This window comes from Cyprinodon tularosa, unplaced genomic scaffold (genome assembly GCF_016077235.1).
Source record: "Cyprinodon tularosa strain WSP-4 unplaced genomic scaffold, ASM1607723v1 ctg5, whole genome shotgun sequence".
Classification (NCBI taxonomy): domain Eukaryota; kingdom Metazoa; phylum Chordata; class Actinopteri; order Cyprinodontiformes; family Cyprinodontidae; genus Cyprinodon; species Cyprinodon tularosa.
The window spans coordinates 3,686,431-3,714,180 of NW_024039229.1; the positions used below are offsets into that span (position 1 = coordinate 3,686,431).

At 37.8% G+C, this 27,750-nt stretch overlaps 1 protein-coding gene across 3 annotated transcripts in view; it reads left to right on the forward strand.

Moving 5' to 3' along the window:
* The first annotated feature begins 443 nt into the window (after window positions 1–443).
* atp1a3a (ATPase Na+/K+ transporting subunit alpha 3a) overlaps window positions 444–27,750 on the forward strand; it is a 44,261-nt gene continuing 16,954 nt past the window's right edge. Inside the window, exons 1-8 of one of the 3 annotated variants that reach the window (XM_038302794.1) lie at window positions 444–538; window positions 825–873; window positions 22,498–22,611; window positions 23,741–23,800; window positions 23,969–24,172; window positions 25,480–25,593; window positions 26,046–26,180; window positions 26,326–26,443. In XM_038302794.1, coding sequence (XP_038158722.1) covers window positions 868–873; window positions 22,498–22,611; window positions 23,741–23,800; window positions 23,969–24,172; window positions 25,480–25,593; window positions 26,046–26,180; window positions 26,326–26,443 — 751 coding nt within the window. In that variant the 5' untranslated portion in view covers window positions 444–538; window positions 825–867. Of the gene's footprint in view, window positions 874–22,497; window positions 22,612–23,740; window positions 23,801–23,968; window positions 24,173–25,479; window positions 25,594–26,045; window positions 26,181–26,325; window positions 26,444–27,750 lie in introns of all 3 variants that reach the window. The other 2 variants (XM_038302796.1, XM_038302793.1) reach the window with 2 other exon arrangements.

Consider the following 27,750-nt stretch of genomic DNA (forward strand, 5'->3'; position numbering starts at 1 on the left):
GGAGCCCATGCACAGGGAGAAGATCCAAACTCCATGCAGCGGGGACCCTCTTGATGCAAGGCAACCATTCTTCAAACCATGCAGCCTTTTATGGCATAATATTCCAAGGAAATATGGTTGTGAAAACAAAAACTAATTGAAGGCACTAATGGGTGTAATTAAGACTATGGGTGAAATAATGTGAACATTAGGATTAGCGTATGATAATGATAACAGCTTTATTATCATTAAAGTTATCTGTCACATCAAACTTTTTTTTAAACAAAGACTCTACATCAAAGCATTGCTCAAATTAAACCTCAATACATATCTGATTGTCTTCTGATATCAGAATTTAAAATAAAAGTGTGTATTTTGCAGCTTTACCATTTACTTTAGAAAGGATTTACTTTACGGAGCGCTCTGTGATTTGTTTCTGTGGGTGTGTTACGGCAACCTGCGCGCTGCCGCGGAGGGAGACAGCATCCGAGGGAGAGAGAAGGTGCTGGCCGGCTCTACTTTCCACCGGCATCATTTTCGCCTCGCGGGCGGACGGTTGGTGAGTTTTCACCGAGGGCTGCGATAAATCTTAACATTTTACAACGAACTAAACTATTCTAACTTGCTATTAATTATATCCATCCGAGTGAAATTGAAGCTTTTTGTCGAGGTGTTTAATGAGACTTTACCTTGTCGGTTTACATTGTGTAAATTTTTTATAGACCAGTATTTTAGCCACATAATTTTTAGCTAATCGTTAACTGCTGTTGAAACGGTTAAAACACGTTCAGGCGGTAATTTGATATTTTTCCCCTCTTCTTTCACCATCACCACCTGGGCTTAAGATCCAATCAAGTCTGAGATCGCCAACCGACTGACTGCAAGAAAATGGGGGTAAGAAATTATATTTTTTATTCGTGTAAAGCTTTGATTTCTGCTCTTAGAATATCGGCTTTTTTTCTGGCAGCGCTATATGAGAAGGTGAGTCGGTGGAGGAAAGGGTTAACGGGGATGAAGGCATGATGTTTGACATTGAACGCGGTGGGTTAGCTATTTATCCAACCGTTTAAAGTGCAGCTCGGTCTTATTCCTCTCAGAAAAGTCTTTACAATAGATATCCGACCCCTAATCTGTTGGTGTTACCATGGTGACTGGATTAACTGGGGGGATGCTTGATGCAAGGATTTGCTTATTTTTATTCGTTTATTTTATATTGCAATGGATTATAGTGCAGATTTCTGACTCCTCCGTATTTATATCCTTTAGTCAGAGGACACAGGTTAAACGCAGGTGATCAAACTGGTTCTCCTCCTCCAGGAGGTGCTTTTACTCCACATCCTAACAGGGCGTTTGACTTTCACGCCGCCTGTCAACCTAAAAGCGCCTCATTTATCCCACATGTTTGGGTATCAGAGTAGCTCTCTGTGTGTGCTTTGTTTGTTGTTGTTTTTTATGCGTGCATCAGGGTTTAAAAACACGCCAAATCTGCCTCTTAATGTGTGCGATTTTAGTGATTTCGGTCACGTACTAAAGGGCAGACGCGTTACCAGTAACGGGACAGAAATATATGCATCATATGCATATTTTCAGATGTCATTAATATCGAAATGTGCACCAGTTAGGACCCAGCATTGATCACCACCGCCTGAGCCGCGATGGTAGGGTGTTTTTCTTCCAGACTTGCTGCAGGAACTCCTGGACATCCATAGTGAGACGGGCTGCAGGTCTCTTCTGTTACTCTCATCAAGGCAGGGAAAAAAATAACATGATTTCAACGACAGAATGAGATGTTAAAACCCACTCTGCTGAGGGTGTTGGCTGTAGAAATAAAAGGCTTAAAAAAATGTTAATTTTTTTCACTCTAATTGAATCAATTGCCTCAATTGGTATTAAGTCATTTACACATTACATAACCGAACAGTGCATGGTGCCGCTGTGATGAGGCTGGGCTTAGTGACAGGCAACAATTCAGGTCTGGGTATCAAATAGGTGCAGGGAAGTAGATCAAAATGGTTCCCCTGCACAGTGGTTAACACCCCCCTCCCCTTTATAAATATTGACTGTTCAGTCCCAGAGGAAGATGCTCTCATTGAGGGTAGCCGTCCAACACCTTAGCTTAACTCAGAACAGTGGCGGTTCTAGACCAAATGTACCAGGGGGCCAGGAGGGGGCCACCGTGTTTTCATGGGGGCACAGAAAAGCATGAAATAAAAAACAGGGCCAGGCATTCAAATATATTAAGACAGCTGCATGAAGTGAAATTTTTATTCAATAGGTTTAATTAAAATGCCTTATTAGGTCAATATGCATTCATAATTTAGGAATTTAACATATTTTTCTCATAATTTAAGGTAAAGTTACAGATTTCTATAAAATCTGAATTAGAACTCAAGAACAACTGATCAATTCAGCTGCAAAAATTTGAGCAATTTGTTTTGAAAAAAACATTTAGCAGAAGAAAACTGGGATCCTATCTCAATACCAGTGAAGCTATCAGCTTATTGCTTTTAAATAATTAGAAAAAACTGAATTTGTAAAGAAAAAAATAAAATAGATCCAAAGGACCTATCAGTAACTGTTTGTTCCAGCGCATATCATCATTAGAATTTCTTTGAGTATTATGTCTTCAGTGGCTACAGGGGCCAGGACATGATCTACAGGGGCACTGGCCCCCGTTGGTCCCTGTCTAGAACCGTCCATGACTCAGAAGCATAAGGAAACCAGGCTGGTGCTCTTGGGTTACTAAGGACAGCCTGTTCTCACCACTAAATTTAGGCTTTGTGATGTCATTATTGGAAAAATCACCTTTCTATTTCTATGCTGTTACTATGAGATGTGCTTTTGTCCTGGTTCTTTCTGATCTAAAATCTACATTTGTGCTATTCTATTTGTGTTTGTTTTAATGGAAGGAACATTGATAATGTAAAACTGATAAATTAAGTAGGGAACTCTTTGAACTCTGAGGGCTTTCTCCTCTCCACCACATCCAGCTCTAGAGGGCTAGGATGAAAGAACAAACAGGCCAATCTGGGGATCGCTGCTGCTCTGTCACGGTTTGTAACTATGTCCACTAGATTGCCGGAGGGGGACACGGCACACAACTCTGGCCACTTTGCCAAAGAGAGCAGGGGGAGGAGGATTGTTTGCTCATGGGGGGGAGTGGAAACTCCCATGCTCTGTGATTTACCATCGGATGGATGGAGTGAGAGAGGAGATGCAAGTGAAATGGGCTGTCATGGAAGCAGAGAGAGACCAGAGGGAGCATTAGTTTACCATGCAGTGGGGACCGTTTCACACGGGCCAGTTTATTGATGGGGACTGTTGCTGGGATTCCTGCAGGACTTAATGATCAGGATGGAGGATGGGAAGCAGGAAGTAAGAGATTAAATTAATGTCGATTGATGAAGGGCTTAGAGCGGACACTAAATAATGGAGATTAGGGGGGAGGATACAGGGGCCTTCATTTTGGGACAGGTGAAAAATAGAAAGGATGGAGGAAGCTAAGAATAGTTGGTAGTGAAATACACTGATTTTGCAATGATAGGATGGAGAACACAGTGATGTGACGTAGGGATGCACGATATCCAATATGCCGATATTTTAAAACTCATGTAGCCGATAACCGATATCGATACCGATGTTAAAGCTGGACAAAAATAAGTAGTCATTGAAAATAGCAGTTTTGTTATCCATTTCTGACACTTTGAAAAATAATATACTCAAATATATTTTCATATGCTGATATCAAATTGATTTTTAAAAACGCGGGTATCGATCTATTTTACTTTTTAATTCTCGTGAAATGTCATCTTTCTGTTACAAACTCTCGTGATATTTTGCAAATTCTTGTGAGATTTTGTTAGTAAAATAGGTCGATACCGCGTCAATATATCAATATATAAAAATATGGCTAAATTTCGTGAATTTTCGGGGGATTTCGTAGCATAACGATGACATATAGCAATATTTCATTAGTAAAGAGTAGGGATGGGGATCGTTAATATTTATTGATATCGATACCTTTATCGATACTCCTTATTGATCCGAGTCTTTATCGATACCACTATCGATACTTTTCTGTTATTTGGTGGAAAGACGATGCAACAAAATTTTTTTAACAGAACTGGTATTGCTTTTATTGCTTAACAAGTGAGCATAACAAAAAGGTTTCTAGCCTTCAATAAACATGGCTAATGTAATAGGCCACTTCGAAATGACATAAAACTAACTAGAATATATTTTCACAATTGTTGGTTAATGTATTGTCTACTGTCAATTTTCATCATGTTTTTAGTGATTAGGAAAAATATTTTAACAAATAAAAAATTGTATTTTAAATTAAATGTAATTTTTAATAAATGTTGGCATCAGTAGTTTAATTATATATTCTAAAATAGTTAGAGCAATATACAACTGTATTACTCATGTTTCTCGCCAAAAACTAAATTTCCCGTTTACTTTACGTTACACTTGAACGCATCATGATAACCTAATTGTCGTTTTACTGAGCCAATCTGAACGCATCATCACGCAGCACGTCTGAAACTTTATTTACTTTTCAAGCTAACTAGCTTGTGTGCTTCCGATTACAAGACGGATTTCACAATTACTATTTTTAACTGACCAGACAAGCTACAAAGTCTGTGTGCGCGCTTACCAGTGGTACTCTGAGTGGATGATTAAGACGGGCCCGACTGTGGTGCGGCGGCAGCAGCGGAGGAGGAGGAGTCTTTTCCGTTCAGCCATTCTCGAGTCGCGAGCAAAGTTAAGTGCCAGACTTCACTTGTTTTACTTTTAATATCTTTTCTTACAATTTCATTCCAAAACATTGGTGGACATGCTGCAGTGATTGGATTGATTAGATTTAAATGCTGTGACGCGACTCGAGGGACACACAATTATGTTACAGGACCTAAGGGAGAAAAAAAAAACGACCAGACTCGATAGTGGTATCGATAAGCCCAAACGTTATTGATTTTCGGGTTTTGAAAAAAGTGGAACCGGGTCCTTGATGGAACCGGGTTTCGATCCCCATCCCTAGTAAAGAGATTGATATGGTGTTTTTAAATGGCATTATATCAGCATATGAAGATATTGTGATATTTTAATGTATCAATATTTTTTCCCTCGTCTTTAGAAGTTTTTAAGTCTGTAAAAAAGAAGTTTTTGAGGAAGAAGAAGTAGTATTTTTTAATTTTTTTTTTTTTTTAGACTTAAGAAACTCAGAAGCTGATCAAATATCGGGTTAAATATCGGTGGGGTGGCCGATAACGATACCGTTTTAAGGCCGATACCGATAGGGGGCCGATTATATCGTGCATCCCTAATGTGAAGGTTTAGTCACAAATATTAAGAAAGGAGTTCTAATACTGGAGGAATATAATGATGAAGCACTGACTTTACCTGCTAATGTTCCACTTTACCCTTTGGGAGGAAGCTTCAGGATAAGAGGTATAAATGGACTGATACATCAGCCACACACACGGCCCATTCATGTGTGTATATTATGATTCATTAATAGATTCAGCAGCGATGTGTTCACGTGAAGCATGGCATTAGCACCAACCATAATGGGATTTTTTTTTTTTTTGCATTTCTCTGGGACGGCGTTATTTTTTACATAGGGTGAGTTACCCTTTAGGTTTTCCATTCCTGATATATGCCAAACTTTGGTTTTAATTTTGAATAGATTTTTAGATTATATTAGATTCAACTAACCATCTAAAACATGAGATTTATACTTAATTAATACATTAAAAGATCAAAACTTCACTGAAAGAGTAAATATTTTCTCAAGACGATCAGTTGCAACTCATAATCACCTGATACACTTGGAAAACCTGGCTTTCAGTGGATGCAGGTCTTTTTCTATTTATGAAGATTTCATTTTGGAAATATGGATTCCTTTTTCCACAACTTCACTCCTTGGACTTCAATAGAAATCAGTTAATCTTTTTTTTCTTCTTAGATGTAAACTCATAAATGAAAAACTAGCTTGCTGTGTGACTGCAAACATTTTGTGTTATATATTTTTTTTTTATTGTTTTTGAGAAAAACTGTTTCACAGGCATTTTTGACACATTGAATTTTGGTGTACTTTCAATTAATCTCACTTATCAGAGGGATGATTAAAATAAAAGCTATTTTTTTTTAAATAATGTAAGTCATTTGTCATTTTTTTATTATGAAAATATAATTGGTTTTACTGGGAAAATTTTTAGATTTTTAAGGCATATCTTCCAGCCCTAACAGGACATAGATTGGTCTGGTAAGACTCAGACTATCCAGGCTAAAACAGACTCGACCAATCACAGCACAGGAGGCAGGAATTTTCACCTGCTGTAGAATTACCCATAATGCAACAGTGCTATTCGCTAACTTGAACAGTTAAGATAGCTTCTGCAACGGACTGATTTTTTTTTTTAAATTATTTTTTCTATGGCTCTGTTAGTCCCTCATTTCAGCAATCAGGCTCTATCTGCTCCTTACACCTGGTATGTTGTAAGCCTTCCAGTCTGGCTGGCTAGGAGCTATTAAACTTTGGCATTCTCTATATTTAACTATATTAGACCTAATTTGTTTCAAACAAGCACCGTGTTATGTTTTTACTCAGTTACATTTACCTCGCATATACTCTGTTTTACCCCATTATGCGTTTCTGACCACTTCAATCCTTTATGGCACAGATGCGGCAAATTGTTTAAAACATTTCTGAAAGATTCTGGTCTATACTGAGATGATAACATCGTCCATTTGCTTCACATTTGCTGTCAAATTTATGATATACCCTGGTCCAACATTCCCAAAGGTGCTGTTCTGGATTTAGATTCGATGCATGTGTTTCTCTTTTTTAAGACCCTATTTTTTTACTTGAGAAACAGAGCTATGCATTTAAAAAAAAAAAAAATATCTGTTCAACAGTTTCTGAAATACTCAAACTCAGCTGTCTGGATACAACACAAATGCCACCTTTAGATTATTAAATCCAAAATCATTCACACCTCAAAAAAAAGGCTGAGGTGCTCCCTATTCTAAAGAAACCTCACCTCAATGCGGGCCCAGTTTCTCATTTCTGTTTATATCAAAGCTGCCTCTTCTCAGTTTGTTTCAAAAAGTTGTTGAAAACAACCTCGGATCCTGGTTCTTTAGGTTAAATATTTCAGACTGTGATTGTTTTTGGACAGAAGATGAAAGCTATTCCTGATTTTTACACATATACAGACATATTAGTTACAGTGTCTCTGTAACACCTGTAGGAATTCTGTTATAGGCAAATACTGACAAAATGATATTTTACACTAAACATTTAATCTTTAGATGTTACAGTAACATTGTTAAGAATCAGCTTGCTGAAAAGCCTCATATTTGAGCAGAGGATAAATCTAGCCTTTAGCTGAAGACCTAGTCTGACGGTGTGCTGCAAACAGACATTACTGAATTTCTGTCATGTTAAGAAATCCCATGAAATTTAGTGTAGTCAGTTTATTCCAATGTTTTTGTCCCCTAATAGTTTTGTCCAATATTCTTACATTAAAGACTAATTGAAGCTAAAAACACATTTAACACAGCTTTATGTAACGCATGTCTAATAATATACCTCTGTTAGCTCTAACAATAAATGGCATCTTCTTGCTGAATTGGCTGATACACTCAGTGATCAGGCTGTCACAGAAGCCTTACATTTTCAAATGTCATAATCGTTAATACTGTGCTGTGCCAGAGCCACCACTTCCAAAAAAGAGAACTAGTACCCACAGCTAGAGTCTCTCTCTTTGTGTCTTTTTCAGTGGAATTAAACATGACTGATCCTACAGTATGTGGTTTGATGATGGACATTTTTGGAGTATACCTTTCAGCTGGGAAGTTATTGCTTAAAGTTCTATCCTACAAAGGGACTAGATGATCATATTTATGATTTAATCAAAGGAGAAGGCTGAAACTATGTGATGTTATGGAGTGGTACTGCAGGAGGGACTTTTTACACATTAAAGAGAAATACTGTTGACTTAATACAGTAAAAGCTGCAGAAATGCAATAAAAAAGCGGCCTTTAAAAAGCAATCTAACTACAGGCTTTTGACTAATATGTTATAAGTAGTGAAAGATGTTCTACAAAGTATACCTACACAATCAGCAATTTAATTTCTAACAGCGCTTCCAGGCTTAAAACAAAGAAAATATATAAAGCTGAACATGCTGTGCTTTGGAGCACAATCATTTAAAAGCTGTTTTCTTGACTTTTATAAGCTTGTGTAGCAACAACACTGTACTGAAATCAGTTTTATGAATCCGTATATTGTTTATTTTGAAAGTTTAATTAGATTTTTTTTTTGTTCAATTTTTTGTTTATTTCAATTTATTCATCTACTGAAATAGATACAAAACTATATTAATAATCATTGTAACCCTTCAATAAGCATGAACTTATCTGTGTATATCACCCAACTCTGGATATTTGTATCAGTGTTTCCTTTAACAAATAAGGAAATACAAATTTAAAGGTTTTGCAATAGTTTTTTTTACAAGAAAGAACTGGTTTAAACTTTGTACACACTAGTTGGGCTCTATTTTACTTTAAACTTTGTTATTCTGGTATGTTAAAACGTTATGGATGGAGCATTGCAGCTTGGGCTGCAACTAATAATTATTTAGTAAATAATTATTTTTTTTTGATGGATCGATTAATAATCTGATTATAAAAATAGCAAAAGATTCCTTAAAGAAGACATTTTGGTAAATTAAAACTGGTGAAAATAAAACTTTTCCACTTGAGGAGTTCTGGATCGAGCAGATTGAAAGATGAAAAATATGTTTATCTTAAATTCAAAATGCTTATGTATTTTTTGGCAATTTGGTATAATTACTGCTCTAAGTGGGTTGTTCTGTCAGCTAAAGGCATGATTTATTAAAAATTATTGATTATTGAATTAACCGTTATAATGATTAATGCGATTAATTGTTTTAGCACTAAATGCGGCTGGAAAAAAAAGATCACAATGTCAACAATTATTGTTTAGTGTTTGGTTCACCTATTTGAAACAAAGACCAGTGGGGGGAAAAGGCCTAAATGAAATTGGAACTCCAACCCTATTAAAACATAGGCTTTAAAGATTGCTCAGTCCTACTACCAACCTTTCTTAGTTTTCCAGTGAGCGGTCGACAGGCAAAATCCTTTATTCTGCCTATATTCCCCAAAATACTATGGGGTTTACTTACTATGGGGTAACTTCAGTGCAATAATTGAAAATGTAATCTGAAATATATATATATATATATATATATATATATATATATATATATATATATATATATATATATTAGGGCTGCAACAACGAATCGATAAAAATCGACTTTTAAAAGCGTTGGCAACGAATTTCATCATCGATTAGTTGTGTCGCGCGATTAATGCGTCATCCGCCGCGCCGTTATCACTGCCTCTTGACTGAAAGAGGAAGGGAAAAAAAATACGGCAGAGCGAGTCAGCGCCGCAGGTGCAGTGTTGCCAACTCAGCGACTTTTCAGACCCCTCCAGCGACTATTTTTCAAAAAAGCGACTAGCGACAAATCTGGCGACTTTTTTCGGTGTCACTGGCGGCTTTTGGAGACTCTTACGTGAAAGCATGTATCGTTCCTACTCTGCCGTGGGGCGCCTCCCCCACCCCAACCGCGTTTTTCCGCAGGAGTCCCTCTCAGCGCTGCAGTCAGAGCCTCAGCGTCCAGACTGCAAATGAAGCGCACATGCACCGGGATTGACTGCGCAAATTGATCACAATAATTAAAATAGCCTGCGCTTTGTAAAGTGAAAAAAGTCGTAACATGCAACTTTTGTCAAAAGAAATTAACATGGCACGGAACCACCATGTTTGTTTGGTTTTAAAGTGGGGAAACGTTACGTTAGTTTCTCAGGTAGCTCATCTGATGCTTTCCTTACCGTGTTAGTAGGTTACAGACAGTGAGAAGGTTGGCTACTTATTTTACTTTTAATTTCATTTGAATTAGCTTAAGCAGCGTTTATATTTACTTTATAAATAAATTAACTTGCAAATTATGAGGGCAAGGCTTTTAAAGTTTAAATCCTCTGGCAAAGATAAAGTAAAGAAGATCCTGCAATTTATGGAAGTAAAGCAGAATAAAATCCAGCAAGATCAGTAATATGTCAATTAATTATATGCCACATTCCCATGTAAATATCTGTCTTTGGAGGATGTGTTTTTTAGCACCCCTAGTTCTCTCATTTTTATTCCAAATACAATTTATAATTTGAATCACAGGCTATTTTTATCTCTATGGTTCAGTATTTTCTCAAGCAGCAACTTTAACTGCTATACTTTCCTGTCTTAAAAGGCAGAACTCTTCTAGTCTAAAAAAACTCATTTGTTGAAATGGGGGGGCCTATTGTTTGAACCCCTTAGGGGCTTTTAAAAACAAAAATGTCTTTTTTTGCGCTTTATGAAACAAAGTACCCTATATTTTGTGGATGTACAGCTACATTTTTCATGTAAGTTTGCGTAGTTTTAACACAAACATTTTTCATATTGCACCAGTACAGTTAATGAGCAACCTGTACTTGTGTGCTTGTTTGTTCTGTCTAAAATGTTTATTTTGGAATAAAGAGGTTAATATAAAAAATATTTTTTGTCCGATTCATCGATTAATCGAAAAAATAATCGTCCGATTCATCGATTTTTTAAAATAATCGTTAGTTGCAGCCCTAATAAATATATATATATATATATATATATATATATATATTATTGACCAGCTCAAAGTTGGGTAGTAATCATCATTCTGGTTACATTAAATTACATTAGCTTAGATTAGTCTAATGTCCCCACATTGAATCCTGAGGCGTTGCTCATCTCATCCTGATTCCACGCATGTATGGACTGGGAGGAAACAGTCTGTTGGTTAATCATTAGGATGGGGTCACGTTGAGCCTTTTCTCACAGCTCACGTGACATCAACACCGGTAATGTTTACTGTAGAATCTATATGCATTTGTCTTTCGAAAGTTTACGTACCCTCCTAATTATAAATTCACAAAAAGTAGTAATAAATACACATATTGAGTTTGAATTTTTTCTTAAAAAATAATTCTGAAGAAAAACTGTCCCAGACAAATGAAAGTGCCTTGCTCATTAACAGTTGCCCAACATACCTGTCAACATGTGAAAAAGTCTGACTGAACATTTCCTGAAAATTACAATAACCATCTGATTTCAGTGGTTGCCTAAAAATGTTGCTCAACAAAATGTTAGTACAGGAGCTACATTAGGCTTGTTTAAGGTTTTACTATTTTTTAATATTTTATTTATTACTCTTGTCATTTGTTTTACTGGCAGCTGTTTTTTTTCTGTCTTTAATGGAATGGTATAGCCTGACGTAGTCCTACTCAATTCTAGTCAGAATATGAGTCTGATACTGCTCCATAGAGCTGTGATTATGGGGCGTGTTTTGAACGAACCAGGAAAAAAAATGCCTCTGCACTCAATTGGATAGACCTACAACCAATAAGAGCAACGGAGTGCGTGACGTATGTTAAGCGAGGCATAGTTGTTGTCAACAAAAATCAAAGCGTGCAGTTGCACGCCTAGAATAAGAAGATGAGACTTGATTGCGTTTCTCTGTTCCTCTTTTAAAATGAATTTGCTGTCGATATCTTCTAGAACAGACCTAATAGCAGAATCTACTCACCCAAACTCTCCAGCGGCAGCCATTATTGTTGTCACCCAAGCGCGCTTTGGTCACGTGGTTGATTACGTTACTGTTGATCATCTGTCCATCATCGTATAAAGCCCGCCCTGACAATTTGATTGGATCGCCTGACAGTGGGCTTTAATACTCGCGCTACTATGGAGCAGAGCCAGACCGAACTTCCCTGAACTCAAACCTTGTGGGCGGGACTAAGTTCGGACTGGCACCCAGGCTAGAAATGGTATGTAATCCAAATGTAATTTATTTTGCTTTTCCTTTACTTGATTATGATATTACAGATCAACATAAAAGTTAAAAAAAATTCTAAGATCCAAAGATTTGCTCAAAATTATTCATTAAACATTTGTATGGTTTGTCCAAATATTTGGTTATCTTCATTTTCAAAAAGTTTCTTGGTGGTTTTGTAGTAGATGTAAAGGATAATTCTTAAAGATGTTCCTGTTGAATTTTAATTAGAAACAGTTTTTTCTGAATTTGGGTTATCACAATGCTAATTTTTCAAACGTCATATCAGTAACCAAGAATATTCAATACTCTATACCATTTCATTACCATACAGATAAGAATAATAATAATAATAAAGGCATAAAAATCTTTTAAGAAACGCTGAGTTTTCACAATTTCTTCAGTTGTATCACATAACATTTTTTCTAAACCAAATCATCAGATGCTAGTTAAATAAGTGTGCAAATAAATGCAAAATAAGTAAAACAAATGGAACAAAATTTTACAATATTTCAATGTTCTCTAAGGAATTATTCTTACAATGTGCAAATAATCCAGGAATCTAAAACTAACAGTAGCAGAAACATGTAAACAACACTTTAGAGTTGTTTACATTAGAATTGTATCCAGATACAGCGTTTGAATATTGATTTGGGTGGGCATTTATTGCATTTGCAATATAAGCTTAATAAAAATAAAAAAAATCGCAGACACTCAAATGTCTCTGGGACTTTATTTGATCGATCATCCATCTTCTTCCGCTTATCCGGAGTCGGGTTGCGGGGATAACAGCTTCAGTAGGGAGTCCCAGACGTCCCTCTCCCCAGCCACTTGGGTCAGCTCCTCCGGGGGAATCCCAAGGCGCTCCCAGTCCAGCCGAGAAACTTGGTCCCTCCAGCGTGTCCTGGGTCTCCCCCTGGGCCTCTTCCCGGTGGGACGTGCCTGGAACACCTCACAAGGGAGACGTCAAGGAGGCATCCTAATCAGATGCCCGAGCCACCTCAGCTGGCTCCTCTCGATGTGGACGAGCAGTGGCTCTGAGTCCTCCCCGGATGACCGAGCTCCTCACCCTATCTCTAAGGGAGAGCCCAGACAGACTACTGAGAAAACTCATTTCAGCCGCTTGTATCCAGGATCTCTTTCTTTCGGTCATGACCTAAAGCTCATGACCATAGATGAGGGTAGGAACGTGGATCGACCGGTAAATCGAGAGAGGCTGCTTTTTGGCTCAGCCTCTCTTCACCACAACAGACTGGTACAACGCACGCTTTACAGCAGATGCCGCACCAATCCGCCTATCGTTCTCCCGCTCCATCTTCCCCTCATTCGTGAACAAGACCCCAAGATACTTTAACTCCTTCACTCAATCAATGATTACCAATACAATGCTTAACCCTAAAAGTAACATGAACACTTTTCAATATCTATGGAGGTGTATGATGGAAAACGAAAATGGTGGAGTAAAAAGAAAAAAATCACTTATACGTGCTCTGCAATACACTGACAGAAGAGGTTGCAACAAAATGTATTTTGAAGCACATCCATGTGTCATTCTGTAATTATGACTGGGTGGATATTAACAACCAATATTTATTTCTACATAGTTTTAGTTTTTTCTTTAGGTGGGGAAGGATAGGAGATCTCTAACATGGCATTTTTTTTGTTCATGTGATAGCAAATAGTGATGCAGCTCAGGATTGTGGGTGTTTGACTGAAGCAGAGAAGCAATGTCTGCGCTGCGGTTGGTCTTTCATTGTGTCCAAAGGGTGGAAAAATGATATATGATGTTAGTAAATATTGGTGATCAGCAATACCTGCAATAAATATCGGATATTGATATTGGCCCAGATATCCTTATCAGTGCATCCCTAAATAAAAACCTGGAGTGAAACATCTACAGGTTTCTGAGAGGAAAATCATAACAGAATTTACCTAATCGTTCATCCCATTTATCAATATTTTATACAGCCCTGGACTAGATTTTACCATTTTTAGAAAAAAATAACCAATCTGAATAATAAAGTCTGAAATATTTCTGTAATGTGCCATCCTCTTTGCATAATTTGCTTTACTGTAACGGAATCTTAAGGTGTATTCAGACCAAACACTTTCTGAGCATCCAAATCACCTAAAATTGGACGCTGGGTCAAATGCTAGTAAAGATGCTTTGACACTCTGAATGCTCAACGCTCTGGTTTTTAAGCTTCTCTCTTCTGTCACTTCAATCTAGAAAGTGGTTTGCTTTGATGAGTTGTCGTAATAGTTTCATTAACACGTTTTTGAATGATAAAAGTCCACCTTAAAATGTCATCTGTGCAGTCAGTTCATCAGCATTTTTATCCTACTGTAAATCATATACATGCTGTTCTTGTTCAAATCGGCAGACCCCCACAAATCTCCCTGAGCTGGCCACTGCTCTCTGAATTCCCGCTCACTGTGATCATAAAGCATTTTTTTGGGGGGGGATTTGTGGTAAAATTTGGTGGCAGGTTTTAACATCTTTAATTAATACAAATATTTATTAACTGTTTCAGTGGAGTAATCTGTGGCATCAAACCTAGGGTTAATTTGGCACTTTCCACCTCCCTAATTATTTTTGGCTGACTAGATAGACTCTTTACAAAGTGCATGCATCAAACCGTCCAGCAAATCCTCAAAGCCAGTTGTTAACATGAGGACAAACCCTTCAATGGTAGACAGAGGTCATAATGTACCAGTAGATGCTTTTTTTGTTATAATTTGTTGTGTAATTGTTTCAGTCAGTCAATATTTCATTAATACTCACTCTCAGCCTCGGGTCCCTCTGTAGTTTCCATCTGTGAACCAGGGTGTAAGAAACCACATCGATCTGTACAACGACAAATCACTCATTGATCACTAATGTCACTGATTCTGTGCAGCAGTCAGTGTGTAAAAGGCCATGTGAGCTCATTTTGACATCATTTCTTATTTAATGTCGCAGTGATGTGGTTGTTTAGGCTCTTCCACAAATCTCTGTGCCCCCTGTACCATCATTTTAGGAAAGAAAATGGGAGAAAGCAGTGTTACATCACAGAAGCTTAAATGGACCGTGACCTTACAGCACTTTAAACCTGCCCTGCTGCCTCATTATTGACTCTAACATTAAAATTAGTCAGTTTTATTGGGTGTAGCCTGGAAACCATAGATCAACTCATTAGAAGTTGATTGCATTAGTGTGACCCTCGTAAACAAATTTAATGTTACTGTGTCATTTGTGGGAGATGGAAAGAAAAATGATGGAGAATATTTGTGATTTTATCACATAAAAGGATAGGTTTATAATGATAAAAAAATATGTGGTCTAGACTGTCTCCTCCAGATTAAACCTTAGTGGAGATGAGTGGAAGAGGGCCTTTAAACAGATGGGCAGCCTGGAGGGGGGAGAATGTAAACAAACTGGGTGGGTGAAGGGAGGCTCTGATGATGAAGACCCTCTTACAGCGCTGTCCATCTGATTGTGCTTAACAGGCAGTCCTTTAGTATTTTCTAGGTCGGTCAGACCACTAAGCCGTGTGATAATCCATTTCTTTTTGCGTGCAGAGCTATGATCCATTTAATGTAGGACAGCCAAAGCTACTGCATTGCTCTTAAGGCATCTTCCATTCAGGTATTAGAACCAGAAATGTGACTTTGTGATTAGCTGAAAGAAAGGTTACATACTGAGGAGGGCTATTTACTAAATGAAGCTGTGCTAGCTGGTAGATATTTCCTCAACAAGACTGCTTTTATGACGCTTATGTCCACTGATGTAAAACCCTGAGGTTTTTTATGTTTTTTAACTTAAATTTTTAAAGAAATCTCTTATATCATCAGATTTCTGCAGATTAAAAATACTTGATACAGTTTTTCTCAGACTTTTGGCATATAACAATTTGGACTGGGTGCAGTTTACCGGGGTATGGGATGAATACAAATATTCTGTTCCTGCATGGACCCTTTTTTTTTTTTTTTTTGTAAGTCTTAAAAGACAACAACTCTCTGGGAAGGAAATGCTGTATTTGTTATTAATTAGCATATACACTGACATCTCAGACCTGCCAGGATGTTGCTCCCCAGATAAGATATACAGCATAATTTTAGAGATCAGCAGGTACAAGTTTCTTTTTTTTTTTTTTTTTAAGGACAATACAAATTGTTTTGATAGTTTAACCAATCCCAGATATGTGCTGCTGATATTTATGGGACAATTCTTGGAGGTCATGTTGCTTTTTCTTCCTATATTTCCTGCTGCAAGGAAACAGTAGTAAACCTGCTCCACTGTGCTGCTCATTGCTCATTCTACAGAAATATAGACAGATTATGAAAGCTATCATAGTAGAGGTGCTCAATATCTTGCTCTTATTGGTTTGTTTTACCCAGATTCATATTGCTACTAATGTTATGCTGTAATGTTTACCCTTTCTAGATATTAATAATCCGATTAACATTTTTCAATGTTTTTCCATTTGAACTTTTGCAGAATTTTGTCTCTTTCTTTCCACATAATAGTGCATAAAAAGGCCTGTATTCTGAGCAGAAGACTTGATATCAAACATGAAATGAAGGGGTATGATGACCTGTAGTACAGCTATGCACATGATGAAAGGCTTATTGGTAAAAACTGGCCATCCAGGACATAGTGTGGGGTATTACTGGGGGTGTGGCTCACTTAAGCAGGAATTGAGCTCTGTCCCGGCGTTCCAATCCAGGTCGTTTGGATGTACCATGATCCCTTAGACAAAAACAGAAAGTTTTTTTCCTTTTTCAATCTTGTTTTAAAGGTTTTAGCATATATTTTGTCGAGCCATGTGGAAAAAATAATATTGGCATAAAGAATATTTTTTTTTATACCAGTCTTTCTCACGAAATAAAAGGTGAAACTTTTTTGTAAAAAAAAACTAAGTTTTAATTTAAACGTAGAGAAGGTCAACACAATCTTGCTGAAAATTATTCTGAAGGAAATTTTTATTCCCTTATTTTTTTATTCTGTAACATATAAATATTAATACAGTTTTGGAATTTGTGAACAAAAATAGCTGATTGTTCCAAATGCAGAGGCAGTAAAGGAGAGAGTAACAGAGGAGGGATTATTATTGTTCACTGGGTTAATCCAGTGCTGTAGTAAACAGCAGTAATCTGATGGTCTATTGGATGCAACTGTCCATTGTTTAGTGCACTCCCTGACAGATGGCGAGAAATACTGTGTGTAATCACGTCCTAACTCACAAGTGAGCGGGTAATGTTTGTGACTCCACGTGTGAAACACAAACACGGAAGAACATATGTTGAGCAAGTTTCTTAAATTCATCTTTTTATTCTTTTTTTATTTTAATGAAATGTTGTTTTACTTAATGCAGTAACCCTAACCTCCTGTTAGAGTTGTCACTAATGTTTCAACCTCTTTAAACGGTAAAAAGAAATACTTGATAATTTGTACAATTTTTGATACTTGTGCTACATTTTTTAGGGCAGAGTTGTTTCTGGTTAAAGGAATAGTACACCCAAAACATGATTAGCCTTCATTTTCTTCTCACCCCCATGCTGAACAACACTCTGGAGTACTTTTTTGATATCTCAAATGCATCTGGAGATCTGGGAGACTTCTTGCTGTCTGCTGACATTCAAATAATGGAGGTCTATGGCGCCCGAGGCAGAAAGGTCCATAAAAGTCCACAAAAAACGTGTCAATATTCCTCCATACTGCTAGCCAATGTATTCCAAGTGTCCTGAGTGGGTAGCGTCCATAATTTACTCGAAACGAAGTCATTTAGAATGTTTTTAGAGCATAAACAGTAGTGTATAGGATTTCCTAAAAGCGCGTTCACGAGTCTATGGAAACCGCGGCAGACCAAACCAGATGAAAGTGCGCAATCAGCTCGGCAAAGAACTCATGCTCTTCCTCAACACTGAAGTCCTCATACATTTTTCTTTCGTTGTTTCTTTCACTCTCTGTTAAAAAAAACACTTTAATTCTGTTAGAAAAATATATGGAGAAGAAAATAATTTAAACACTAAAATGATTCATACATTGGATATTTTTAACAAAATTGTTTCTATTTTATATTAGTAAGTTTTCAGAGTATTGGTTCGTTTATTAGGCAATTTGTATATTTCTGTTTTTAAACAGTTTTATGGCCCTCCATAAAACTCAGTCATCCTTCAGAGAAATACACTATATTGCCAAAAGTATTTGCTCACCCATCCAAATTATTGGAATCAGGTGTTCCAATCACTTCCATGGCCACAGGTGTATAAATTCAAGCACCTAGGCATGCAGACTGTTTTTACAAACATTTGTGAAAGAATGGGTCGCTCTCAGGAGCTCAGTGAATTCCAGCGTGGAACTGTGATAGGATGCCACCTGTGCAACAAATCCAGTCGTGAAATTTCCTCGCTCCTAAATATTCCACAGTCAACTGTCAGCTGTATTATAAGAAAATGGAAGTGTTTGGGAACGACAGCAACTCAGCCACGAAGTGGTAGGCCACGTAAACTGACGGAGCGGGGTCAGCGGATGCTGACGCGCATAGTGCGAAGAGGTCGCCAACTTTCTGCAGAGTCAATCACTACAGACCTCCAAACTTCATGTGGCCTTCAGATTAGCTCAAGAACAGTGCGCAGAGAGCTTCATGGAATGGGTTTCCATGGTCGAGCAGCTGCATCCAAGCCATACATCACCAAGTGCAATGCAAAGCGTCGGATGCGGTGGTGTAAAGCACGCCGCCACTGGACTCTAGAGCAGTGGAGACGCGTTCTCTGGAGTGACGAATCGCGCTTCTCCATCTGGCAATCTGATGGACGGGTCTGGGTTTGGCGGTTGCCAGGAGAACGGTACTTGTCTGACTGCATTGTGCCAAGTGTAAAGTTTGGTGGAGGGGGGATTATGGTGTGAGGTTGTTTTTCAGGAGCTGGGCTTGGCCCCTTAGTTCCAGTGAAAGGAACTCTGAATGCTTCAGCATACCAAGACATTTTGGACAATTCCATGCTCCCAACTTTGTGGGAACAGTTTGGAGCTGGCCCCTTCCTCTTCCAACATGACTGTGCACCAGTGCACAAAGCAAGGTCCATAAAGACATGGATGACAGAGTCTGGTGTGGATGAACTTGACTGGCCTGCACAGAGTCCTGACCTCAACCCGATAGAACACCTTTGGGATGAATTAGAGCGGAGACTGAGAGCCAGGCCTTCTCGTCCAACATCAGTGTGCGACCTCACAAATGCGCTTCTGGAAGAATGGTCAAAAATTCCCATAAACACACTCCTAAACCTTGTGGACAGCCTTCCCAGAAGAGTTGAAGCTGTTCTAGCTGCAAAGGGTGGACCGACGTCATATTGAACCCTATGGATTAGGAACGGGATGTCACTTAAGCTCATATGTGAGTCAAGGCAGGTGAGCAAATACTTTTGGCAATATAGTGTATATAACTTCAGAGTTGCTTCCATCAATCAATATTTTGATACTTTTGTAATTGATTTGTTCAATGACTCTTAAATGCTTCGAATTTTAAAAAATTATGTTTTTTTTTTGTTTTTTTTATAGAGGATTAGAGGCCGAAACCAAGAGCAAGACCATATCAGCCCAAGACCTCTAAATGTCTTGGCCTTGTTTCAATACTCCCTGGTCTTGGTTGGTGTGGTCTTGACTACAGAACTAGTTAAATAATTTGGACACATTGCTGGTCTATAAGAGGATGTGTCCAAATTCAGATTTTGTTTTGCTAATGTGAACGAGATAATTCTCTTTAATCACTAACCTACGTCTATATGTCCAAGTGACTCGCCTTCTGAAACTCTATCAGAAAATGAAAACATGTTTGAAGAAAAGTCCTTCAATTTGGATGGATATATTTTTAAATGCCATGGAAAAATATGAATCCATAATTGTTATATATATATCCATCAGCTCCTTCTTGTATTGATCCTGGCCGGGGTCGTTGCCTGGTTCTTCTGCAGCTCACTGATGTATTTGGGGATTAGCTTAAGTGCACAAAGGAGATAAATTAACACATAAATATATAGATATTAGGCTCCAACAGGGGATCTAAGTCCTAGGGCCTGATCTTCAAAAGTTTGGGCATTAAAACATGTCCAAACCTTTTTTTGCACACTCAGAGAGCAGATTTCCATAGAGGGTGCAAAGTGATTTTAGTTTGCAATTAAGCGGAGAGTTTTTATACACTTTTTGTGTATTCATAAATATATAGATCATATTGTAATTACCAAACAACTGCTGTATATTAAATACCTTTGAAAGTCAGGTCCAAACTGGTGCGGTTAGTATGACCACAAAGTTTTCCGTTAATTGTCTTTTTCAAAGATTTTCTACAATTTATAAATAATACTTAAGTAAATTTTTACTCACATCCATTCTGATCTGGTGAACTGCGATATTTGTTCTTTGATCTAGAGTAGCTCCTTCAGATCCACCATGAATAGAGAGTTAACCTGAACATTTGAGTCTGCATGATTAGCTGCAAAAATGACACAGCTAAAGCTCAAAAACATGATTCTATCTGTTATTTGGCTAATGGTTGTTTAGAGTTTGAAACTGATGTTTGGAGAAGATTGATTCTAAGGTAGTTGAATTGAGTTATTCTAAAGTAAACAGTCCTTCCTGGAATAAATGCTAATCAGTTTTCTGAATTACCTCTGTTGGCTTAACAACTAGATTGTAACCCCTGGCATGACTGTAAATCTCTTTAAAGGCTCATTCCTTTTTTCAAAAACAAGGATTTGGACATTTAGCAGACTGTTCTATGTTAATACAAAATACATTTTTTAAAAACCATTATAAATTCTTTCCTTGTGTTTATGTAACTTGTAGCCTTTTTAATCACAGTCTGAACAACAGGCACCAAAGCATAATTAGGTTTAAATGATGGTGGGATAAATTGCAGATTAAGTCGAGGGCTTTAGACAGGCTTCTGCTGTAATGATGCTTAATCTAATCAGGAACCAATTAGTTCCTGTTCTCCCTCCACAAGAATCGTTCTACCTTTTCATCTCAACCTGAAGTTTCTCATGTGATCTTAGTAAAGACCAGCTATGCATACAAATGTGTATGTATTAAAAGTATGTTTTGAAAAATTATAAACCTTTTAAGCAAGTACAAATGTTTTTCATTAAACCTGCATATCTTGGAAAATATTTTTATGGTTTTGAAGTAATATTTATTCATAATTGATTATATGGATGCAAGTTATCAATACATGAATGAATCTAAATTTGATTGATCTTGATCGATCTTAACAAACTTCTAATGATTTATTGATAGCTGTCCATTTTCTTAAAGTTCTGTCTTTTCTTCTGTATCAAGAGGATCTTTTCTTAATGTGCATTAAAAACATATTTACAATTTGCTGAGATGAAAAAGATTACGTCATTATATTTTAACAACTTATTGTACCAGCTGTTTTAAAATGCTGATTGAATAAACAAAAGAAAATCTTACACATTAAAACTTTCTTATAAGATATAAAGAAACACATATATGATATAAACCTGGGCCCTATTTGAATACTGAATAAAAAAAACAATTAAATTAAAAAATACTTTCTGCATCGGAAATCAGAAGTATTTCACATATTGCAATCAGTCACTGCGGCCTTTCATTTTCCTTTGGGATTAATAGAGATTTAAAACTGTCATCAAAAAGACAGGATTTCTCGCTGTGACTTTTTGCCACTTAATTTAAATAAAGTAGATGCTAACTGTGACGTAGCTCTCTGTTTTTATTGTAATCAAACAATCCGTGCTGCTACCAAAGCTTTTAATCAGGGGATCTGGTTCCTCTCACAGGAAGGTTAAAACTTGCCTGTATAACGTGCTTTAACACACAAATGCTTCACAATCTACTGCGCTTATTGCTAGCATTTCTTTTTCTGTAAAGTTATCAATGTTTTTTTTATAATGCTTTCTGCTTTTCTAACATATCCTTGTTTTTTAAGCACAGCATAGAACCTGATGCTCAGTCATAGAGCATCACTAAATACTGTGATAATTAAAGGAGTTTATCAAGTGTTTATATTTACATTGAAGTTCAGATCGGAATTTGGATCGATTCGCCTTTCTTCTCTAGCAGGCTTCAGCTCCGACATTACTAGTCCAGCAAATACAGACTAGACTCAGTTTAAGAATGAACAGCAGCGCCCTCTGATGCAAGACAGAAATACTGCAACACACAGAAGATGTTTTCAATTAATCAGATGGAAGTCATTTCAATCTAATAACTACTAATCGAGTCAGTTATTTACATTGCTAATTAATTTTCAGAAGTGCTGTCTTGAAAAACACAAATCGGTGTTTAGCTAATCTACATCGGCTGTTGTACTTGGAGTGTTGAAGTACTTAAATAAATTAACTTTTCAACGATATTTTAATTTATTACACTTGATTGTATATTCTCTCAGGTTTAAATGTTTGTTTTACCATCAAAATTTATTTTTTCTAACTGAAACTTTAGATATTCTTTTTCTTGTATGTCATGCCTCATATCTCATGCTCATTGGTTAATTGTCTCAGTCACAGATTGAATGCAGTTCCCTAATATGAAGCATTAACAGATGTTTTTGTATTACAGTATGGACGGTCGGACAGCTACCGGGTGGCCACCACACAGGACAAGGATGACAAGGAGTCGCCCAAGAAGAAGGGAGGCAAGGATCTGGATGACCTGAAGAAAGAAGTCCCCATCGTATGTACAGCTACTCCTACTTCCTGTTGCTGAGAGAGTGCATCTTTGTCACTAAGGTTTATTTAATAAAGACCTGTGAAAAGAATGTGTATTAGATAAAATGATGGTTAATATGACAATGTATTGTGTTTTAGAGTCAGATGAGTGGAATAGAATCAGTCAATGTTGTTTCTTGGCAAACTTTACTCCTAAAGCCGGGCCTGCACTTTGCAATTTTCGGGGTGATTTTCCAGTAGTGCGAGAATCTTTCGATCCGACTTTCAGCCTGATAGTGAGTCGTTTAGTGTACAGGGGGTTACGAGGGGCGATCAGCCTCTCACGATCACCTCCCTATCTGGAATCGTGAGGTCGGGAGAAAATCAAACATGTTTGAGAAAATCAAACATGTTTGATTTTCTCAAACATGTTTGATTTTCTCCCGACCGTCATGGGCAAATCGCTCAGGGCGCATGTGCAAACAAGGATTTTTCTTTTTATTCTTCCTCTCAGATGTAAAAACAGCAGCGTGGCCAAGACAGCGTGTTTCTATCTAGTGAGCTTCCTATTCCTCTTCTATTTGTTTGGCTTTCAGATAGATGAGTCAGAGCAGCTCCATCTCACTGCGGAGCTGAGTCCGACGTGATTTTTAGTCGTACAGTGTGAGCAGGTGGATCGCATGAGAACCTCGTGCTGCATGAGAGCCTTTGGACTCACACACTGTACGGTTAGTCGCACAGTCTGACCAGTAGCTGCGTGCAAAGATTGAAAATAATCACACAGTGTATGCCCAGCTTAAGTTTACTGTGATCCAACTATAACCAGATCTCCTTATTTTAAAACAAGATAGCTGGAAGTTGATGGATGGATGGAAGTTAGTTACTGCTGCAGCTGATGCACAACAAAAAATAGATGTAAAACTAATAAGAAAAGATTTTCTGGCATTCTATGCTTTAGTTTATGTATATAGATGTAAATATGCATAGGCTTTAATCAGATGATTATTCATAGTATTTATCCTTTGGAAGGTTGTTGGTTTGATTTCACCACACCGTATCAAAAGTTTAAGCTTTTATTGGAAATTCTCCGAACCCCATATTGCCTCCATTTTCAAACTTGGTGATCTGAAAATACTTGTTTTTTTTTCCTTTAGACGGAACACAAAATGTCTGTTGAGGAGGTTTGCCGGAAATACAACACTGATATCGTACAGGTAAGATGCTCACCTCAAAAAAAGTGAAAAGATTTTCCTGAATTCACTACAAACCAGTAGTTTCTGCAGAGTTTGTACATTTCTATCAAAATCCTTTTTTTTTTGTTTCCTTTTCCACTAATAACTTTCTTTATCCTAAACCAAACTCATGTTCCATACCTTGTCCAGGGTTTGACCAATGCCAGGGCAGCAGAGTACCTGGCCAGGGATGGACCAAACGCCCTGACTCCTCCCCCTACCACCCCAGAGTGGGTCAAGTTCTGTCGTCAGCTGTTTGGTGGCTTCTCCATCCTGCTGTGGATCGGCGCCATCCTCTGCTTCCTGGCCTACGCCATCCAGGCTGCCACAGAGGATGAGCCTGCTGGGGATAATGTAGGTGGAAGATTTTCACAACGGATGATGGCAGAGTTCATTAAAAGCTTTTGCATGTTCATGCTAAGCTTTTTGTCTTTATATGGAAACCTCGCTCATAACATAAAGATTGAATTTAATGTAGCAGCATCAATGACTGTTTACGTCCAACTGTGATACCAATGTGGAGCAACCTTATAAAAAGTCTAAAGAAAATGTGTTTCCATCAATTGAAACAAATTAATGAGGCGGTACAACGTGTAAAGTTGGCTTTGGTAAACAGGAAATGGAGTTGGCGAGCTAGTGTGGACCACAAGTGTGATTTAATTAGGCAAGTTTTGTTATTTTATCATGCCTGCTAGTATTAGCAATAGTTCATGCCATTGGGAGACATCGAGAGAGAAATTTGATTCTAATGCTGCATTTAGGACGTTAGCGGCAGTGAAACAGCTGATCAGTCATGTGTGGTAAATATTCCCTACATCGGAATTTGTTTCAAAAATGTGATTCTATCTCCTCTAGAGCGAAACGTTTACCAAATGTTAGCTTCCTGCCAGAGGTGGCGGGGCTGAATAGTCGGTGTGATTCAGATGACCTGCTGCTGCCTGATTGTTGTATTGTTGAAGTATGATGGCATAGACAGAGGCAGGGTGAGTAGCTGCGGCTCTGTTTCCCTCTCATCTCTTCAGAGATCGGGGTGAGTGTGTCAGGCGTTTGTCCAAACGCTGCCAACTGGCCCATCTCTAGGATGACACACTCCTCTCCGTTAGCTTCCGGGTTTGTGGTCCTGCAGGGGGAGAGTCACTGTTTGTATTTGTAATGGTGGGATTTTAGGAGGATGATGTAGGGTCAGCACTGCTTTTATGGCGGGTCAGAGCACAGCATAGAGCTCAGAGCAGAGGCTAAGCGGCTGTGACGCAACCAGCAGGATACTTGGCTCAGTCCACAGGGAGGAATCTGTGAAACGGCAGCATTGCTGAACCAATGATGAGTGATCATGACTGTTATCCACCAAAACATGAGTCCATGTTCACAGCACCATACAGAGAGGAACATGGAGGGAAGGGTTTTACAATATATTAAATGATCACATTTATGCCTCAGTTTGAAACTGTGGTGACTGGAACAACAAAACAATTAAGACCATCACCAAGCAAAGGATTTCTGGCAGCCTGAAGCACCGTTCCTCTTTACTTCAGTGTTTGTGATGTCAAAATTAGATACTGAGATTTATGTTTTCTGTTTAATAATGTTTATATGATTCCATTGTAAGCTGACTGATTTGAAAGTCTTGTGTTTTCTACCTCTTTTTGCTCTTCCCTCTGTAGTTATACCTGGGTATCGTGCTGTCAGCTGTCGTCATCATCACCGGCTGCTTCTCCTACTTTCAGGAAGCTAAGAGCTCCAAGATCATGGAGTCCTTTAAGAACATGGTCCCTCAGGTACAAACAGCTTTCCCACTTTTGATCAAGTTATTTTGATCTATTTTATTGACAAAACATATATATGTTTTGATTATTTCTTCTCTGACGCTGTAAGTTAAATTTTAGAGGATAGTTAGTTTGCTGTTATGATGCTGCTAAGATAAATCCTCCCAGATATTCCTCCTGGTGCCATTAAAGGGTTAATGTTTATTAGGTCTTTACATTTTTTCCCTCTTTTCTGAGAGCTAGATGTTTAGGCTTTCATCAGTTTCTACATTTTGTCTTTCTGTATTTCATTTTTATCATTTGCCGCTTTTGTTTTAGCAGTAAAAGCGTCTCTTTTTCTCCTCTCTGTACCTTTTATAACACACATGTTTAACACAATTATTTTCTTCAGTAAACAAAGTCACTAAAACGATTTAGTTAAATGTTTGAACATAATATATCCTGTGTCTGATTTCTGTTCCCAGCAAGCATTGGTGATCCGAGAGGGAGAGAAGATGCAGATCAATGCTGAGCAGGTGGTGGCAGGAGACCTGGTGGAGGTGAAAGGAGGAGACAGGATCCCTGCTGACCTCCGCATCATCTCCTCTCATGGCTGCAAGGTGAGCACCGTCCAGACGAAACCAGCTTTAGAAATAATTTCCCCTCACTATGGTGCCTCTTAAATGTCATTATTAAATCTTTCATTTATTAGATTTATTTTAATCTCATGGCTTATTTCTCTGATTAATTTACTGCTGTTTCCAGGTTGACAACTCATCCCTGACTGGAGAATCTGAGCCCCAGACCAGGTCTCCTGACTGCACTCATGACAACCCACTGGAAACCCGCAACATCACCTTCTTCTCAACCAACTGTGTCGAAGGTAATTTTACCACCATTAGCGTATCTTTTAGGATTGAAAAGACTTTAATCTATAAAGAATATTTTTTATACTCTAACTAAACTTTGAAATTTTATAAATATGTAAGCCCATTTTCATATTAAAGTCCATAACTTCCTGAATCTGGGATGATGTGGCCTCTGAGATTGTTTATTTATTTATTTATTTTTTTTTTGTTATTCTTGTTGTTGAGGGGAAAAGGTATGAAACATTTTTAGCAGAATAATTTTTTTACCAATCAAATAACTTGATTAAATAAATGAATAATGCAAATTCCTATTAGACATTAGGGGTGGGTATTGGCAAAGAAGTCACGATTCGATTCGAATCACGATTCACAGGCCACGATGCGATTCTATCACGATGCATCACGATACTTGAATTATTGCGATGCATTGCAATATTTTCTCCTCCATGTTTTGTTTTTGAATGACTCGGCGCAGTATCCCACGGCCGGAAATGCTTGTGACACAAGGCAGCGTGCGTCAACACATTTGCAGCGACATTTACTGGACTGGAAGTTGTATTACACTTGTTTTTGGCTGATGTTTGCCAACCATTCATGCAGTTTTATTTATTCATTTTTTAAAATTAATAATCGATACTTGGCGTCAAGAATCGATGCAGTAGATCACGAAAATTAGAATCACGATGCATCATCATGACGATTATTTTGCACACCCCTATTAGACATAGATCTGTTTTTTTTCCTGTATGCGTTATAAAGACATAATTATGGCCTGCATTGGAATAGTTTAGAAGTGTTTACGACTATAGTTAGATTCTGATTTAAGGGCACCATTTGGAGCCTTCTGGATGTCAAACTTGAGCTAAATATGTTTTTATTGTGTTTTCCTGTTTTGAAGATGAAGTCATCATTTTACAGCTTTGACTCTAGTTTGAAATGTCTTCTTTATTCATCCCTCTTTAAAATGCATGTTCTATGCAGGTTGGTTCAGTGGGGTTTGAAGGAAAACAAGGTTCAGATAGGGATCTTGGCCAAAACATGGTTCATCTTTGTTTACTTTATTCTTCACTGCAAATATTTACACGATGGTAAGAACTCAGAAAGTTTCACAAAGGTGCAACATAAACATAATGTTTGGGGTGCAGTGTCAGAACAGTGGTAGAGCATGTGAACTAAGTTTGGAGGCCTCAGTCCTCAACTTGGCCCAAAGACCTCAGTTGTGTGCTTCTCCAACCCATATTCTGGCAGAAACATAAAGGCCACCAGTGCCAAACAAATACGTGGAGGCTTTGGTCTTTTCCTTTTCTGGAGAATATAATCT